Genomic DNA, 19,142 nt, shown 5'->3' with positions numbered 1-19,142 from the left:
CGATGCTTTTTTTCTGTTCTATAATCAGAGGGGAGTGTGACTTTGGAGAAGCTTCTCCATGGACCTCAGTCGGTTCAGCTGTTAAATGGGAGCAGTAATTGCTACCTCGTAGGCACGATGTAAGACTTACTTGAGAAACAGGCATAAAGCGTCTCAAGCGTTGCTATTATGATTGCATTAACCACTAGTAGGGCAAAGGCACACTCAACCGTGTTGCCCTCACATTCCAGTGTCATCCCAGTGTCTCCAACGTAAAACCGAAGCAGTCCTTCCGCCTCCCACCTCCTTCCCCTGCCACCAGTAGAGGAGGCAGGGAACGTGACTAGGGGGAGAGGCCCAGCCAGCGTGTGGGCGTAGCTGGAGAAGACTTGGGAGTGGGGCTACGCAGGCGGCAAGGGAGGAGCCCCGCGAGACCGAGAGGCGGGGCGTCGGCTCCCCGACCACAGCTTCTCAGGGGCGGGGCTCCTGCAGAGCATCCCTGCGAACCTAGGCGAGACTGGAACCGCTCTTTGTTCTGGTTGCTGCTTTCTAGACCCTCTGGCCCCTGGGTCCGTTCCTCGCCTTCCCGCTCTCTCCTCCCGCCTGTCCCCTGCATCTGGGCCTGCATCCCCTTCCCCAACTTCTTCGTCCTATATCCTGCCCTCACCCCTCCCCCAAACTTCTGGTCGGTGCCCTTGCCTGTTACCCTTCTCTCCACCCTCCCTCTTGCATCATCTTCCCCCTGGTCCCCTCTTGGTTCCTCCTTTTCCCAAGGTCTGGGTCGCTCCGCCCGGCCCCGCCTCTCCAGGGATGTCCCCTGAAACCCCGTGCCCATGGTCCTGACGCTGCTTCTCTCCGCCTACAAGCTGTGCCGCTTCTTCGCCATGTCGGGCCCACGGTCGGGCGCCGAGCGGCTAGCGGTGCCGGGGCCGGACGGGAGCGGCTGCGCTGGGCCGTGGTGGGCGGCGGGCAGCCGCGGGCCCCGCGAGGTGTCGCCAGGGGCGAGCACCGAGGTGCAGGGCGCCCTGGAGCGCGCGCTGCCCGAACTGCAGCAGGCGCTGTCGGCTCTGAAGCAGGCGGGCGGCGTGCGGGCCGTGGGAGCCAGCCTAGCCGAGGTCTTCCAGCTGGTGGAGGAGGCCTGGCTGCTACCAGCCATGGGCCGCGAGGTAGCCCAGGGTCTGTGCGACGCCATCCGCCTGGACGGTGGTCTGGACCTGCTGCTGCGCCTGCTCCAGGCGCCGGAGCTGGAGACGCGCGTGCAGGCTGCCCGCCTGCTGGAGCAGATCCTGGTGGCAGAGAACCGGTGAGGGGGCCGGGCTGGGGCGGAGAGCGCCGCGTGGTGTAGGGTCGCAAGGGCGGTCGAGTGCCTCGGTCTCCCGTGTGCCTCGCACGGTGCCTTTCCTGCCTCACCTCACAAACCCCTGCATTATATCCCTGTTGGGGACCAGCGTGTCCATTTTACAGATGAGGAAACTGAGCCCTGGGAAAGTTTAGTGACTTGCCCAGCGTCACACAGTGAACTAATGGTGCAGCCAGGATTCACTCCCAGAGCTGGTGGGGTGAGAAATGAGAGAGGGGAGGAATGGAGTAGCAGGACAGGAATCTGTCCCTGGTTCTGAGGATGGAGCTGGGATCCCATTGCCCAAGCCCTCTAAACCCACAGCCCTCCTCCCGATGGGCCTGGATATCCTTCCGTGCTACCTTCTCTCTGCCATACCGTCTCACTCCCACTAAAAGAGAAAGAGAACATTGCTCAGAAAATAGGAGGGGGGACCCCTTTCCTCTTCCCCCAGGCTGAAATGAGTGCTTACCTAAGGTTACCTGCTGCCTTCATGCCACCCCCAGCAGTCCACTTCCTGCTTCCTCCTTTTTCATTTTGCTTCATGTAACAGGACAGACATGATCTCATGCTGTGCCTGCTCATGGGAAACACGATGGGTGTTTTCAGTTGGGATGGATGGTGGGGGAAGAGAAAACTGAGGTGTGGAGCTAGGCAGGGGCCAGAGTATGTGTTCCCTACATCTTCCCCACACGTGCCAAGATACAGTAGGTGGGGTCCAACTGAAGGCTGGTTGCTATGCTTCCCTGCCTCTTGGGATCTCCCCTGGAATATGAGGACCACTGACCCACTTCCTTGCGCCTCTAATGCCGGAGGAGACCAGGCTGTCACACTCCAGTCTCATGCTGAATTCTCGGGCCCTTCAGGTTTAGAAGGGTTTTAGAAGGGCCACTTTCCATTTATGAAGCTCTCAAAGGTGTGAATGGGCATGGATTAGGGGCGTTTTCCTTGCCCTTTTCAAAAAGTAAAGATAAGCTTGTGGATGGTGGAAATGATACAACTTTCAAAAGTGCATGAATGAAGCAATTTAAGTTGGGAGGCCCAGTTAGGATTCTGCTTGTTCAGTAAGTCATTAATCTTCTATCTAACAACAGGTGTCCTGTTGGGGATGGGCTGTGAATGTGGAGGGCTAGCAAATGGAGTGGGTGCTCACTGGATGTGGTGGGCTAGCACTGAAGGGCGTGTCCTGTAGGCCTGGTATGTGGGATAGGGCAGCTATAACTAGAACTCCTGGAGAATGGGTGTAGCCAGCACCCTAAGAAGAGGAGAGCTGCAAGATGCAAATAGAACTGATACTTTTCAAGGTTGAAAATAACAATCCTCACCTGGTTCAGAATTACTGAGAAAGGAGGCGCACTAACCCATGTCTCTGGTCCCAAGAAACAACGTGCTGGTGTTGGCATCACTTCAGGACCAAGGACAGAACCCAGCGAGCCAGGTCCCGATCAAAATCCTTCCAGAGAAAGGCATAATCTCCCCACACCTCTGCACTGCTCCGAGAGGAGGCTGGGAGGGCAAGAAGGGAAGAGGGTGATGACACACTGAGAATTTGTGTCTATGAAATTTTTTCCTTCCTCCACCAACCAACTTCCTCATAAAGAAGGTTCTTCCATCAGTGCACCCACTCCTTTTGCCATTCCCTTTCCTGCAGCTCTCTTCTTCCCTGGGTGCTGCCACACTCACTGCCCAGGAGCCTAGGTCACAGCTCCACTGACCCTCGAATACCAGGAGAAGCCCATCAGGGAAGGGCGCTCTGAGCCTGGTCCCACCACATTCTCTTACTGCTAGCCCTCTAAAGTCACAGCCTGCCCCCTTCAGGAGACCATAATGAGGTTAAATGGCTTTCCCAAGAATACACAGTGAATAAGTGGAGGCTACAGGTTTTTAAAAGAAAGAAAGAAAAAGGAAAAAAAAAAAAAAAACAACTATTGCACATAAATTCAAGTGCAAAGTACAAAAAAGATACACACTTAAACGTTCTTCTTTCTGTTCACTGGAGGCAAACCGTTGAAACAAGTTTCTTGTACGTCTTTCCAGAGAGAGTCTCTGCATATACAAGCACTTGCATATATGTGTATATTACATATACAGGCTTATATATGGACAATCTACCCCTCTTTCGGAGCTGTGATTTGATCCCAGACCCACAGCCTCTCAGACTGTAGAATTGAGTGAATAAATGTCACAACTAGCACAGAGTTCAACTCTATAAAGGTGCCAAGTGCATAGGGAAAGGTGAGGGCTGGGGTTCAAGAAATGCACAATTGCACAGTTCCCTGGTGGCCTAGTGGTTAGGATTCCGGGCTTTCACTGCCATGGCCTGGGTTTGATCCCTGGTCGGGGAACTGAGATCCTGCAAGCCTCGCGGCCAAAAAAAAAAAAAAAAAAAGAAATGTGAATAAAGTCCTCTTTCTGAATTGATGTTCCTGAACATGCCCTTCCCTTCATGGAGCCTCAGGCGGGGTGTTGTTGGATTAGATGACTTCTTAAGCACTTCCTGGTTCTGATCTTCTTGGAGTATATATAGTCGGATTGTTCTGGAAGCACAAAGTGCAGACAAAGGATCTTGAGCCCTGGAGACAGACAGATGTGAGTTCAAATCCCAGCTATGCCTCTCACCAGCTGTGTAACCTGGGCATGCCATGTAACCTCTCTGAGCCTTGGCTTTCTCCTTGGTTAAAGGAACAATTGCAGTGCCGTCTGCCCGAGTGGATGATTAGAACCCATCTGTTCCTTTGGGCTACAGAGAAGTTCAGTGATCAGCTCAGCAAAGCTGTCCTGGCCTCAGGCCATGTTCTGGGCTCACCTGGGCCCTGCAGTGGACACAAAGTCATAAGCACTGTGGTCACTGTGGTGCTCACTGGGCAAGGACTCCATAGCTGGCTGGGCCTATAAGTCTTTGAGGGACATCACTGGTGGAGGTCAGGAAGACAGGACACTTTCACCTCTGCCTGGAGTGTGGCAACTCTCCTGTCTCCTCTCTTGGCCTCCAAGCTCTCTCCCTTTGACCTGTCCTCCCCACAGCAGCCAGAGCGAGTTTCCTAAAACCTATGTGTTAACCAGGTCACTCCCCTTCCTGAAGCCCTTCAGTGACTCCCCATTTCCCATCAAGATGAAGTCCAAATGCTTTGAGATGGCTCAAACGGCCCCCAGGAGCTCTTTCCTCACTCTTCCCTTGAAACTTCCACCTCAACCACTTGAAGTAGCTTCTGCTTTTTGCCCATTTAATGGGTGTAAAGTGATAGCTGGTTTAATTTTTATTTCTCTGATTACTAATGAATTAGAGTATCTCTATTTGCTTGTTAACGTTTTGAATTTCCTTTGGTAAATTGCCCATTTGTGTCCTTCGCCCCTTTTCTGTTGGATTTACTGCCTTTTGCTTGTTCATTTGAATATGTATTTATATATTCTGTATATGAGTCCCTCGTTGATTTTATACTTTTCCTTGTTTGTTTTAGACATTGCAAACATCTCTGGCTTTCTTTCTTTTCCTGGAACGTGCCAAGCTCATCAGCCCTCGGGGCTTTTGTCCTTGCTGTTCTCTCTGCCTGTTATGCTCTCCTTCCAGATACTGGCAAGCAGGGGTCTCTGGACATTTAACTCGCAGATGTCACTTCCTCAGACATATCCCTCCGCCCAGGCACTCTCCATCACAGCACCTGGTTTTGCTATCGTTTTGGTCAGATAACTATTATCCTGTTCATTCACTGCTTACTTGCTTACTGTTTGTCTCCATATTAGCTGTTATTAGCTCCAGTCTCTCTTAGGCACTGTTTAACTTCAGCCCCTACTGCAGTGCCTGGCACACAGTAAGTCCTCAATAAATGGTGTTTTGAATGAATGAATAAATACACCCCAGTCACACAGCATAGAGTGCAGAGAATTTTGATGAAATGAACATTTATTGAGTCTTTCCTATGTGCCAGGAACTGTGCCAAGCACTTTAAATGCATTTTTACATTAGTTCTCGTAATAACTCTATGGGGTGGGTATGCACTTTATCCTATTTATGAGATGAGGAAACCAATAAAGATAAAGGAAGGTACCCAAGGTCCCACAGCTAGAAAATGGTAGAGAAGAAACCAGGACCCAGGAGATCTGCTCTAGAGCTAGAATTCTTAACCACTACACATGCTGATTCTCCAGGGAAGGGTGTCTGGGAAGAAATGGGTGTGGCCAGGATGGAGCACCCTTATAATCAGAGAAGTCTGGTTGTCCCAGGGCAGGAGATGAGGGAGGTGGAGGAGGCAGGGAGGACCAGACTCATGTACTATTTGACGCTAGCGAGGCCCAGAAAGCATAAGGGTTAAGATAAGCACCCCGGGCTGCGGCACCTCCACTTCCTCCCTCCCGCTTTCCTTCGGCAGGGACCGAGTGGCGCGCATCGGGCTGGGCGTGATACTGAACCTGGCAAAAGAGCGGGAGCCGGTGGAGCTGGCGCGGAGCGTGGCCGGCATTTTGGAGCACATGTTCAAGCACTCGGAGGAGACGTGCCAGCGGCTGGTGGCGGCCGGCGGCCTGGACGCGGTGCTGTACTGGTGCCGCCGCACCGACCCACCGCTGCTCCGCCACTGCGCGCTGGCGCTGGCCAACTGCGCGCTGCACGGGGGCCAGGCGGCGCAGAGGCGCATGGTGGAGAAGCGCGCCGCCGAGTGGCTCTTCCCGCTCGCCTTCTCCGAGGACGAGATGCTCCGACTGCACGCCTGCCTCGCCGTGGCGGTGCTGGCCACCAACAAGGAGGTGGAGCGCGAGGTGGAGCGCTCGGGCACGCTGGCCCTCGTGGAGCCGCTAGTGGCCTCACTGGACCCCGGCCGCTTCGCCCGCTGCCTGGTGGACGCCAGTGACACCAGCCAGGGCCGCGGGCCTGACGACCTGCAGCGCCTTGTGCCGCTGCTTGACTCGTCGCGCTTGGAGGCGCAGTGCATCGGGGCTTTCTATCTCTGTGCCGAGGCTGCCATCAAGAGTCTGCAGGGCAAGACCAAGGTGGGTGCGGGTGTGGGGTTGGGTGGGGAGGGGGTTAAAGAGAAACTGGGAAGGCGCCCCAGAGGAAATGACATTCAGCTGGGACTTGAGGAACTTCCCTGGCGGTCCATTCGTTAAGACTCCACGCTTCCAATGTAGGGGACACGGGTTTGATCTCGGGTCAGGGAACTAAGATCCCGCATGCTGGTGGCACAGCCAAAAACAAAACAAAACAACAAAGAAAACAAAAACAAACAAAAAACTAGGACTTGAAATACACATGAGAGGTGAAACAAGGAGAAAGATGAGGGACCCATCATTCTGGCCTTGAAGGCAAGACCAAGGTTTTATGTAGGGGACATACATCTCTGCATGATCTCTGTGTTCTACAAAGATCACCCTGACTGCTGCGTGGAGATGGGGTAGGCAAGGGTGAGGCTGCAGGCAGGGGGGTCAGATAGAAGGCCATGGCAGGGGGCAGCTGGGATGGTGGAGGTGAGGACCAGGGCATGACAGCAGAGGCAGAGAGAAGCAGATTCCAGAGGTACTGAAGAGACAGAGTTAGAACTTGGTGGGTGGCTGGGTGAAGGAAGATGAGCAGCTGAGGATACTCCTGGCTTTGGACAACCCAGTGGATGGTGACAGTGCTACTGAGATAAGGTGAACTGGGTGAGATAGTTTGAGGGTGGAGAGAAAGTGAGTTCAATGGGACAGATGGAGTTTGAAGTGCCTGAGGGATGACAACCTGGGGTGCTCCAGTGGGCCATTCTGTCATTTGGGTCTGGAGTCCAAAAAGGAGATGGAGTAAACAGAGGCAGGACATCCATGTGTCAACTAGATAACTCCCACCCAAGTCCCAAAGGGTCCCCAATCTCAGGACCTGATATGCAGCCTTTGCCCTCTGCTTTAAATTGCTGTGTGACTGTGGGTACCTGGCTTCCCCTCTCTGGGCCTTTATGTGCCTCACTTTTTTTTTTTTTTTTTAATGTGGGATATTCTTTTTTTTTTTTTTTTTTTTTACTATTTATTTATTTGGTTGCGCTGGGTGTTAGTTGCAGCAGGCAGGCTCCTTAGTTGTGGCTTGTGAGCTCCTTAGTTGTGGCATGCAAACTCTCAGTTGCGGCATGCATGTGGGTTCTAGTTCACTGACCAGGGATCAAACCGTGGCCCCCTGCATTGGGAACGCGGAGTCTTATCCTCTGTGCCACCAGGGAAGTCCCTATATGCCTCACTTTTGACCTCTGGAAAACTGAAGGAGTGGACCACAGCAGCAGTTCTTACCCTGGATGTGAGACTAGTAATAGTTAAATTATCGGAAGTTTCTGGTGTTAGTTTTTTAAATATTACAGAATTAAGATTATCCAATAATGTCACTCTCCCTCCTTTGTATTCCTCTGGAGGTTTGGGGGGTTAGTGACACAGCACACTGCATGGACCACCCTATCTGTGCGACAGTGGTCATCTGGGGCTGGACAGGGGTCATCAGAGGAGCGTGTCTCACAGGTGATTGTCACCCATCACGTGTGTCCCCATAGATGCAGAAGAGACTGTTGTGTTAGGGGGTCTCTGAGGCCTCTTCCAAGGTCCAGTGTTCTAGGAGCTTTTGATTCTCCTCTCTGCACCCCAGAGTTGGGCCATGGGAGGACTGGCTTTACAAAACAGGCCATTCTGTTTTGGGAGGAGGGAGTTAAAGGGAAGTAGGGAGTGAGGACCCCAAGGAGTGGGTCTTGGCAGCAGCCATGACCACCAGCTCTGGCACCTCTTTCCCAGCAAGGCCAAGTGAGCACAGTTCAATATAGACATAGTGAGCCCTCACCCTGTGCCCTGCAGTGTGCCAGTTATGGGACTCCAGGGGTGACTAAGACATGACCTCAGCTTACAGTCCAGTAGGAATTGCACTATCAATTAACAACAGTAGCATCCAGAGTGTAGCACAAGGCCTAACTGGAGGTATGGGCCAAGCTGTGGGGCAATCAAAGCAGGCTGCATGTTGGAGGTGCCAATCAATTTGGATCCAATGGATGAGTAGGATTCCCACAAGCAGGCTAGAAGAACTAAGCGTCTGGAAACACCACAGGTTGAGTGAGGCCCAGAGGTGGGAGAGCCTCCATGGGTGGGTGGCTTGGTGAAGGGGGAGTAGAGCGGGGATTGGTGGGCAGGGGCTGCACTGTGCCAGGCCTGGCAGCCATACTGAGAACTCGACTTGATTTCAGGGCAGATGGGAGCTGTAGAGGGGAGGCATGAGAGCGACTTACCTGGTCAAGAGTTGAAGGAGCTTCTGGAGGGGGAATCCACAGGACCTGGTGATTTATTGGATGAAGGCAGGGCAAGGGCAGACGGTGGGGTTTTCAGCGGTGAGAAGAGGCGAGGGAAGGGACCGGGCACGTTTGGGGGCGGCTGTTTGGGGGCGGCTGGTGAATTGGTGGGTCCAAGACACGCTCTCCGCACTTCCCCAGGTATTCAGCGACATAGGTGCTATCCAGAGCCTGAAACGCCTCGTCTCCTACTCCACTAACGGTACCACGTCGGCGCTGGCGAAGCGCGCGCTGCGACTGCTGGGCGAGGAGGTGCCACGGCCCATCCTGCCCAGCGTGGCCAGCTGGAAGGAAGCCGAGGTCCAGACATGGCTGCAGCAGATCGGCTTCTCCCAGTACTGCGAGAGCTTCCGGGTAGAGCCGCACGGGGTCGCCGGCCGGCGGTCGGAGCAGGCGCATCCCCGAGGGCCGCGTGGCCGCTAGGGGCGCCCTGCACACAGGCGACCGCGCCCCATCCCGGCGCAGCACGCCAGCGGCACCAGGGTGGACTTTTGGGGGTGGGGAGCCTGTACTCAGTGTTTTTCGGGGTCATTCGGTTCTCATCTGGGTCCCATCCGCCTCTCCCACCGCCATCTCCAGGTCCCTGCTCTTGATCTTGTGCTGGGTGGGGTGCAAATGCTGAGGATGGGAGCCTTTCCTTACATCTGACCCCTCCTCCAGGAGCAGCAAGTGGATGGAGACCTGCTTCTGCGGCTCACGGATGAGGAACTCCAGACCGACCTGGGCATGAAGTCAGGCCTCACCCGCAAGAGGTACGGAGGCTCCAGCCCGCATACTCCCCCGCCCCGGGCAGGTCTAACTAAACGCCCCCTCCGCCTCTAGCCAATGCCCAGTCAAGATCTCAGCATCCTCTCCTCCGTTGGGTGCAGATTCTTTAGGGAGCTCACAGAGCTCAAGACCTTCGCCAACTACGCTACATGCGACCGCAGCAACCTGGCTGACTGGCTGGGCAGCCTGGACCCGCGCTTCCGTCAATACACGTATGGCCTGGTCAGCTGCGGCCTGGACCGCTCCCTGCTGCACCGAGTGTCGGAGCAGCAGCTCCTGGAGGACTGCGGCATCCACCTGGGCGTGCACCGCGCCCGCATCCTCACGGCCGCCAGAGGTCAGCCTGCCCACCTGGGCCCCTACCCCTGCCCCTGCCCCTGCCCTGGAGGGGTGAGGGGAGACACATGGGGGGGGCGCTCAGAGCCTCACTGCGGGTTGATTGAGCACGTAGGCTGTGCTGCACTGGACTCTGAGGATGCAGATGAATATGTTGCACTTTGCCCTCAAGAAGTTCCCAGTCTGAGGTGGGTAGGAGGGTGGGAGGAAGGCAGATGTATAAACAGGCACGTGGCTGCAGGAGCTGGCATGCCCAGGACTCCAGTGGGAGCCTAGAGGAAGCACCACCTACCCTGTCCACCCAGGCCTAGGCTTTGGAGAGGGGAGGATGCCTGACCAGATCTTGAAGGATGTGTTGGGGGTGGGGAAAAGAGTGGTGGCAGCAGGAAGAGCAGCCCAGGCAGAGGGAGCCGTACATGCAAGTGTGGAGGTGAGACAGCATGGGGGCTGGGTACAGGGGATGTGGGCGGGAAGACAGAGGGCTTATCCTGTTAGTCCACAGCTGACAAAGTATGGGTGCTTTAGGGAGGTCGTGAGAGCAGAGTGGATCCTAGGGCTCTAGCAGCCCTCTTGATTTATTAATTTAATTTACTAATTTACTATTTGGCTTGACATTTATTGTCAATTACTAGAGGCCAGGTCCTGATTATGAGATATTATGATTAATGAGATATTATCTCATTAATCTCTACATCCATTCTGTGCAGTGGGTGTTGTTTTTTTAAAGTCAGCTTTTAAAACTTTTTAAAGAATAAAAGTGGTATAATTTAACTTAAAAGTGTCCAGTTTGAACAGTTTTGAATGTATACCCCTGTGTAACCATCATCATAATCAAAGATAAAGGACAGTTCCATCATGGGTGTTAATTTTACAGATGATGAAACTGAGATTTAAATTCATTTTGTAAGGTTATAAGTCATTAAATGACAGAACTGGGATCTCAACCTCTGCCTTTATACCTCGTAAAGAGACAAACGTTGTCTGTGACTGTTGTCTGCATATTATAAGATGGGTCCTTTTCATGCATGCATGCATTCAATAAGTATATACTAAGCTCCCACAGGGGACAAGGGACTGGGCTTTTGCCCCATTCTTTTGCTTCAACCAAAGCAGATTAAGTTCTATCATTTTTACATTGCAGCTCCCAATAAATCCCCAAGATTTAATTTTTTAAAAACAAGAGGGTGCTACAGCAAAAATAGCTTACAAACACCTCCTGTAGGGAGTAGGGAGCCATGCACAGCTTTGTAGTGGGGGCAATGACACACTCAGATTTGGATTTTAAGCAGAGCTCTCTGGTGCCTGCGGCAAAAAGATTAGACTGGGCAGGTGTGGATCTGGAGAGACCACTGAGGACGCTGGAGTTGAGGGCCTGGACACAGGGACGGCCCTGAGGCTGGAGTCCAGGATGTTGGTAGGCAGAATCCACAGAGCATGGTGCCTGACCCTGAGCATTGAGTGTCAGCTCCATGAGGGCAGGGTTTGTTCTGTTCATTGCTGTATCCCAAGCACTAAGAATACTGCCTGGCACACAGAAAGCACTTAGTAAGTATTTGTTGAATGAATGAATGAGAGGCAGGAGTTGAGGCTGATATCCAGGTTTCTGGCTTTGGTGGGAGACTAGGAAGAAGTGGGGTCTGGGGAGGATTTGGGATGGTTTGGGTTTGGAGTACCTGTGGGCAGCTGGCTGTGCAGGTCTGGAGCTCTAGTGTAGGCCCCATCTCTCCACCTCTCTGACCCTTTATGGAGCAAGCCACCCTGCCTGGGCTGGGCTGAGAGGGCTGGGTATGCAGGAGATGATGTACCTCGTGGTGAATGATGGGGAAGGCCCACCCTCACCAAGCCGTCTCTTGTCTGCTTCAGAAATGCTACACTCCCCGCTGCCCTGCACCGGCTGCAAGCCCTGCGGGGACACTCCAGACGTCTTCATCAGCTACCGCCGGAACTCGGGCTCCCAGCTCGCCAGGTGAGGAGGGGCGGACAGGCAGGCTGCCTGGGGCCTTGTGGGGAGGCCGTGGCAGTGACACAGGACCTCTTTGCAGCCTCCTGAAGGTGCACCTGCAGCTGCACGGCTTCAGTGTCTTCATTGATGTGGAGAAGCTGGAAGCGGGCAAGTTCGAGGACAAGCTCATTCAGAGTATCATGGGTGCCCGCAATTTTGTGCTGGTTTTGTCGGCTGGGGCTCTGGACAAGTGCATGCAGGACCACGACTGCAAGGACTGGGTGCACAAGGTAAGTGCTGGCCTCTGTGGTCCCAGCATTGGCCTGTGGCCCAGGGCACAAGGTCCCCATTTCATTCTTTCTCACCTGCATATACTCCAGCAACCTCCATAGCCCAGCTGGAAGTCAGGAGCCATGGCTCTGACTGTAATAGGACTTGAGCAACTTACTTAGGTTCTCCGAGCCCCAGTTTTCTCATCTACAAAATGGGGGTAACTTACCTGTCCTGTTCACCTCGTAGAATTGTTGTGAGGGTCAGAGAAGGATGAACACGCTTTGAAAAATAACCTCTGTGAGGGAAGGGGGGCAGGAGAGCATAGTGACAGGCACAGTGGAATGGTTAAGAGCACAAAGCTGTGAGTTTAAATCCTGGCTCTGGCTTTGGGCAAGTTACTTAACCCTAATCAGCTTCATGTTTATCACCGGAAAGTGGGATAGTTATAGTACCTAACTCCCTAGGATATTGTTAGGAAGATTAAAAGAAGTAAAATTTGTGAAGTGCTTAGCAGAATGCCTGGCACATAAGAACTGCTGTATGATAGCAGCAATTACGATTATTAATATAATTTTTGTGAGTACTACCACTGTTTAATTCCCCATTGTATCCTGAGTGCCTAACGCATAGTAAAAACTTATTGGGAACTTGTAGAATGGATGGATGGATCTATATCACATCTGTAGGTTATTAATCATTACTCGTTAGTCAGCAGGAATTGGGGCCAGGGCAAAGGGAAGCAGTTGTCATATGGATAGGGCCCTTGTCCTAAAGCAGCTAAGGAGACAAGGATATGACCAGAATGACTAGATCATACATAAATTGGTGTCAACGTAAAGCCGGGTAGGCGAACCTCTTACTTGCTATGAGAATATGGAGAAAGGAAAAAAACATCAAGGGCTGGAAAAATCCGGGGAGGCTTCGTGAAGGAAGCAGAACTTGAGAAGAGTCTTAAGAATTTAGGCCAGTGGAAGAGAAGGCATCTCAGGCAGGGCAACAGCAGGAGCAAAGAAGAAAAGTAGGCATGAGGGGCTTCCCTGGTGGCACAGTGGTTGAGAGTCCACCTGCCAATGCGGGGGACGCGGGTTCATGCCCCGGTCCGGGAAGATCCTACATGCCGCGGAGCGGCTAGGCCCGTGAGCCATGGCCGCTGAGCCTGCGCGTCCGGAGCCTGTGCTCCGCAATGGGAGAGGCCACAGCAGTGAGAGGCCCACGTACCGCAAAAAAAAAAAGTAGGCATGAGAAGGGTGCCAGAAACCTGCATTATCACTGGTATTGCCTTCTCCATTTTACGGATGAAGAAACCAAGGCTCGGAGAAGTAGAATAATTTTTCCCATGGCCACCCTGCCTGGGCAGAAATCAGAACTGGGCTTTGAACTCCTCCTGTCTATCTGACTCCAAAGCCATGCACTTTCTTAAGATCCAGCTTTGTCCTATGTCTCAGATCTGAAGGGTGGGAGGGGAGGTGGTGAGATAGCATTGGAATCAGCTGACACCAGACTGACTGCATCTTTTCCCAACTCCGAGTTCAGTGATGTCACGCCAGTAGCTTGAAATCAGCCATGGTGGGAGTAGTTACACTAAAGAAATTGGTAAAAACTACAAATCAGGATTTTATTTGTTTGGTTGTTTTTTTCCCCCTCTGGAGAGCTAGCTGTTAAACATGTACCAGCACACCACTGGCTGGATAAGAACTAAGAAACCAGGTTATGGGGTTCCTAAAGGCAGGGAGAAGACCTGTGCTGGAAGCACTGGCAAAAAGGATCCCATGAGGGCAGTGATGCCATACCAGTGGGTTTTAGGGAGAAGGCTTCACACTAGGGTGCAGCCCAGATTGACAGTGGGGAAGAGGGTCAGGCCCCAGAGGCCATGTAGGAGGGTCTGAATACTGGGTTTGGTTTGGGGAGGGGATGCTGGGTCAGAGAGACACCCTGGAGGATCATGGCTTAGAGCAGGTGGCAGGCGGCCTTCTGAGAGAAAGAGAGGAGTGTCTGTGAGCTCCGTGAGAGCTCAGACCTTGCCTTGTTCATGCTGCATCCCTGATGCCTAAAACCATGCATGGTACAAAGTAGGCTCTTGAAGAGTTTTTAGAATAATTGAATCAATGATTAAATAGATGAGTGATTCTGATGAAGCTGAGATGACTGGGAGAAACATACGTATCTACTAGGTTTACTAGGTCAGACTGGCCATCCTCTGAATTGGTACAGTGAGCAGTGTGCTGTCTTTGCTTCTGTGTAATTCTGGATGAAACAAATGTCTAAAGGTTCCCACATAAATTGCTGCAGGGCCAGAATTCATCCAAGTGCTCAGCAGAGAGGCAGAGGGCTTGGTTGAAATAGCCTTGGACTTGGAATCTGAATGCTTGAGTCAGAGACCTGGCCCCCTCCTGGGCTGGGCATGTATGTGACTTGGGAGCAAGTCCCTCCCCTTCGCTGGGCTTCCTTCTTCTCAGTTGTAAAACGGAGAGGTGCCCCAGAAGCCAATCAGGGTTGAAGTTATGCAGATTCCTTCCCCAGGAAGGCTCTGCTCCACGAGGGTGCCTGGCGTCCATCACTGTCCCAGCCAACTGCAAGGAGGGAGGAGCGGGCAGGTGGTGGGAGCCTTTGCCTTGGACCAGTCCCAAAGGCTCCATCATCCCTCCTTGGTTGTTTTTAGTACTGAATTGCCTCTGGTTTTAAAACTGCTTTCCTCAAAGCCACATTTAGTGGGTAATCAATATGGAAAACCACAAGTGAACTGCACTCAAAATGTCCAATCCTTGTGGTACCCCCTTGAAAGGAAAAAAACATTCAATAAGCACTTACCAGAGCACCCATTAATAGGAATATCCTCAGAACAACCTAGTGAGGTAAGTTTTATTATCCCCACTTTACAGAGGAGGAAGTAATAACACTTGTTATTTATTTAAAGCTACACTGCATGCATACACTGCATGCTAGTCGCTAGCCTAACCACTTGCCATGGGATAGCACAGTTATTTCTCCCAGCAATCCTGCAAGACAGGGACTATCATTAACTCTATTTTAGAAATTAGAAAACAGAGGCTTTGAGAGCCTGTTGTTTTTGCCTCAAATGACAGAACCTGTGTCAGAGACTTGATGTGAACCCAGATCTGATGATTCCAGAGCGTAACCCCTAAATGCTATGCTGTCTCATTCATTCATTCAGCCAATCCACTGTTAAGTATTTAGCAAAGGCAGACTATGGGCAAGGCTTTGTGAAAGATGCTGAGATACAAGGTGAGTCAAACCTGGACATGGTTCCCACCTTTATGTCTGGTGGGGAAGCAGATATTAAGTAAATTACTCATTAGTGAATTTAAATTTTTAAGTGTAGCATGTGATGTGGAACCTATGAGAACCTATAACAGGGGATCTGACCTGGTCAGGAAGTGAGGGAAGACTTCCCTAGGAAAGTTGATGGAGCTCAGATCAGAAAAATGAGTTGGTATTAGCTAGGTGAAAGGGCAGGGAAGAGTGTTCTAGTCAGAGGAAGCCCTGTGGGGGGAGGGAGGTAGCAAATCTAAGGGCCTGCAAGGTCTGTGTGGCTGGGAGGACAGCGCAGGGATAGAGTTTGAGAAGTGAGCTGTGGCCAACCGCACAGAGCCTTGAACTTTATTCAAAGAGCCATGTAGAGTTGTGAAGTTTTAAGTAGGGGGGGTGACATGATCAGATTTGCATTTTGCAAAGAGTAGCTAGGTGAAGGGGCAACATGGAGAATGAATTAGAGGAGGCAAGAATGGATGAGAAGAGACCCGGTAGGGGCTAATGGTAATACGGGGTTGGAGCAGGGCACTGGTGGGGGTGGAGGTGGAGAAAAATGAGAGGATTTGAGAAATAAATAAGGACTACAACTGGCAGGGCTCAGGGTGGATCAGTTTGGATGCAGGGGGTGCGATGTACTTCTTGACACCAAATTTGTGCGGGCTTTTTCCCATACCAACAACCAGTTCTCCATTTCACCAGCGCCAACTGGCTGTCCCACAATTCAGTTCAGTTCTGACACTAACTACCCAGCGGGAGCCAGTGTCAGACTCCGTGGTTTAAGGGATCAGTCTCACAAGTCGGCCCTCACTTCAGACCCAGTCGCAAGGCCCAGGCCGCCTGCACTGCTGTCTGACTCAGCTACAAATGCAGGGGTTCCTATGACCACCCCCCTCAGGTTCAATAATTTGCTAGAATGACATGCAAAATTCAGGAAAGCACTTTACTTAACTATTACTGGTTCGTTTTAAAAGATACAACTCAGGAACATCCAAATGGAAGAGATGCACAGGGCAAAGTAAGGGTGGGTGGGAGCGTGGGCAGGGCTTCCATGCCCTCTCCGGGCCACCCTCTCCACACCTAGATGTGTTCACCAACCTACCAGTCCTTAGGGGTTTTATGGAGGTCTCATTATGTAGGCGTGATTAAGTCATTGGTGAGGGAACTCAGTCTCCAGCCCTTCTCCCCTCCCTGGAGGTGAGGGGGGCACTGAAAGTTCCAACCCTCTAATCACAGCTTAGTCTTCCTGGCCACCAGCCCCCATCCTGAAGCTATTCGGCACAGCCCCACCCCCCAGGTCATGCGAGAGGGCTTTAGGAGCTCTGTACCGAGAACCTGGAACAAAGGGCAAATGAGATTTATCATACCACAGGGGATGAGGGAGAAGTCAACGTGGACTTCACGGCCAACATCCCCCCTTAGGCTCAGCCTGGCCCCGAGGTCCCTGGATGGGGCTCCACGTGTCCTCCTCTTCCCCTCTTCTTCCTCTAGGAGATTGTGACTGCTTTGAACTGTGGCAAGAACATCGTGCCCGTCATTGATGGATTCCAGTGGCCAGAGCCCCAGGCCCTGCCTGAGGACATGCAGGCTGTGCTCGCCTTCAATGGCATCAAGTGAGGAGGGGGCAGGGCGGGTTACACAGGCCCTCAGCCAGCAGCTCCCTCTGCCCAGCCCTCTGACCCACCAGCCTCTGCACCCACAGGTGGTCCCACGAGTACCAGGAGGCCACCATCGAGAAGATCATCCGCTTCCTGCAGGGCCGCGCCTCCCGGGACTCATCTGCGGGCTCTGACACCAGTTTGGAGGGTGCTGCACCCCTGGGCCCCGCTTAACCAGTCCCTAATTCCCAAGCCCTGCCGTGACCCCCCATTTCCATCATCCCCCCCAATGGAACAGCTCCTCAAACCGGCTTCCCTGGGCTGAGACAGCCTGGGCTCTTCTCAGGAAATGGCTCTCTGCCTCCCCCGACCCTCACCGTCCACCTCAAACCCAGCTTCCTCAGTATCTGGAAAGGGAAGGGAAGCCAGGCATTGGGGGTGCTAAGACCTCCCCTAGCCCCTGCCCCCAGGTCCTGTCTCGGGCGTGGGAGGGTCATTGCTCAGCTCTGGAGACTGGAGAATGAGAGTGTGCTGCACGCTAACCCCTCTGCTGCCCTGCCAACAGCCAGCCTGAGTAGAGTGAAGGCAGGCAGCCTCGGGCAGGGCTCAGTGCAATGGCCAACCCTCACCACCAAGCAAGGGCTTGGGCCCAGGAGCCAGCTAGGGATGAGAGGCTAGCCACGGCTCTCCACCGAGACTGCGCCTGGCCCCTGGGCTCACCACTTCCTGCCATCCTGTGGCCTTGCCCTGTAACCACTCAGTGCCCTTAGCTGGCCTGGTCTGGTCCCAGGTCCACTCCCAGCCTTTCTGATGTGCATCCTCCTTTGCCACATCTGGGGTCAGGGTGAGACTGAGCTGGCCCTCACTCTGGCTGGTCTGCAGCCGCGGCCTGCGCTCACCGGTGCACGGGAGCCCCCTGCTTGAGGCTGAGCAGGGGACGCTGCCTCTCGAAGAGCAGCTAGCCACCCTACCTGGCCTTGGTGCTGTGTGCCACGCCTCTGCCCATCATGGCCCAGCTCCCTTCCTCAGCCCCTCACCCGTCCAAGGCTGCCCCCGAACTGGCTCAGGGGGAGCTGGGGCGAGGCAGCCCCCCTGTGGCAGCAGCAGTAGCCTGGGCAGAACCTGTAGTTCCCTGGGAAGAGGCAAGATCCTGAGGAAGGGCATGGGGTGCATTCGAATCACCTGGGAATTTTGTTAAAATCCCATTCAGGACACCTGGGGTGGGGCCTGAGTTCCTGCACTTCTCACAAACTCCCACCTGGGCTGAAGCTGGTGATCAAGGAATGATACCTTAGGAAGCAAGACTGAAACACAAATGCCTCACAAACGTTTGCCATTTCCCTGACACTTCACTCCATGGTCTCTAATCATCAGAGCAGCCTTACCTGGTGTTATCTCCATCTTACAGAGAAGGAACTGAATGTCATTTTCCCAAGTCACCAGTGGCAGCCCCAGGATGCAGACCTGGCCTCCTGGCGCTCAGTCCACTGCCGGGGGGACTGAGAATCAGACGGCTTGCTCCACAGACAGCTGGCTTCCCTCTTGCCCCAAAGAATCTAGCCGTGGGGGGACAGGCTTTCACAACAGAAGGCTGACTCAGGGGCTGTAAAGAAATAACCGAGCAGGAGTGTCCCTCCGCCCCTTCCTCCACCGGGGTAGGAGAGCAAGAAAGCATCCTCCTTCCAATAAATGCAGGCTCCAGCTAATGGGCTCAGCGGGCACCTGCCCTGCCCCTCCCCTCCCCTCCTGAGGGCAGTGGGTTCACACCTGAAGGCTGGCTCAGCTCCCAGAGCCACCTCCAGCAGGTGCTGGCCAGGCCCCTCGGAGCTCTTGGGCCACATCGTCAGAAAGTCAAAGGTCTCGCTCCAGGCTTGGAACTCCTTCCTTCCACTCGCCTCCCTGTCAAAGATACTGCCTCTAGCCGGTCCTCTGACTGCACTTGACCCTTTTCCTTCTTGCCGCACGAATGCCCACCGGTGTCCTGGATACGACGGTGACTGAGGCAGACTGGATGTTGCCCTCAAGAGCAGAGACAATAACAATACAGTGTGATGAGTCTCCTCCAGGGGAAGCCTTCTGTCTTTTTGTCCCCAATCAGTCCCACTCCCTCCTGAGGTCCCTCATGGGCAGTACTCAGAGAGGTTGCCCAGCACTGTTTCTTTTTCTGTTTGGCATACTCTCTACTGCTGCCTGCCTCCTGTCTCTCTGGGGAATGACAGCCCAGCCTCCGGGCCCCACCGGAGCAGCTGAAGTGATGAGCCTCCCCTGGCCAGGCCAGTGTGTTCAGGGGCCAGCCTCCCCGGCCGTAACAAACACTGCCCAGATCGCAGCCAGGGCAGGCACCCTGGCCCGCACCTTCCACC

At 53.4% G+C, this 19,142-nt stretch overlaps 1 protein-coding gene across 1 annotated transcript; it reads left to right on the top strand.

The window, feature by feature from the left end:
- Positions 1-382: 382 nt before the first annotated feature.
- Positions 383-18,844, top strand: SARM1 (sterile alpha and TIR motif containing 1). The gene is made up of 9 exons (XM_067715921.1): positions 383-1,282; positions 5,686-6,301; positions 8,737-8,949; positions 9,256-9,347; positions 9,465-9,700; positions 11,563-11,665; positions 11,742-11,931; positions 16,673-16,794; positions 16,884-18,844. Exons 1-9 carry the CDS (start codon positions 813-815, stop codon positions 17,011-17,013), a joined length of 2,172 nt encoding a protein of 723 aa, XP_067572022.1. The 5' UTR covers positions 383-812; the 3' UTR covers positions 17,014-18,844.
- Positions 18,845-19,142: the final 298 nt, after the last annotated feature.

The sequence above is a fragment of the Pseudorca crassidens genome, chromosome 19 (genome assembly GCF_039906515.1).
Source record: "Pseudorca crassidens isolate mPseCra1 chromosome 19, mPseCra1.hap1, whole genome shotgun sequence".
Classification (NCBI taxonomy): domain Eukaryota; kingdom Metazoa; phylum Chordata; class Mammalia; order Artiodactyla; family Delphinidae; genus Pseudorca; species Pseudorca crassidens.
Note: the sequence above shows the minus strand (reverse complement) of the source record. Positions and strands in the feature narration are given on the sequence as shown.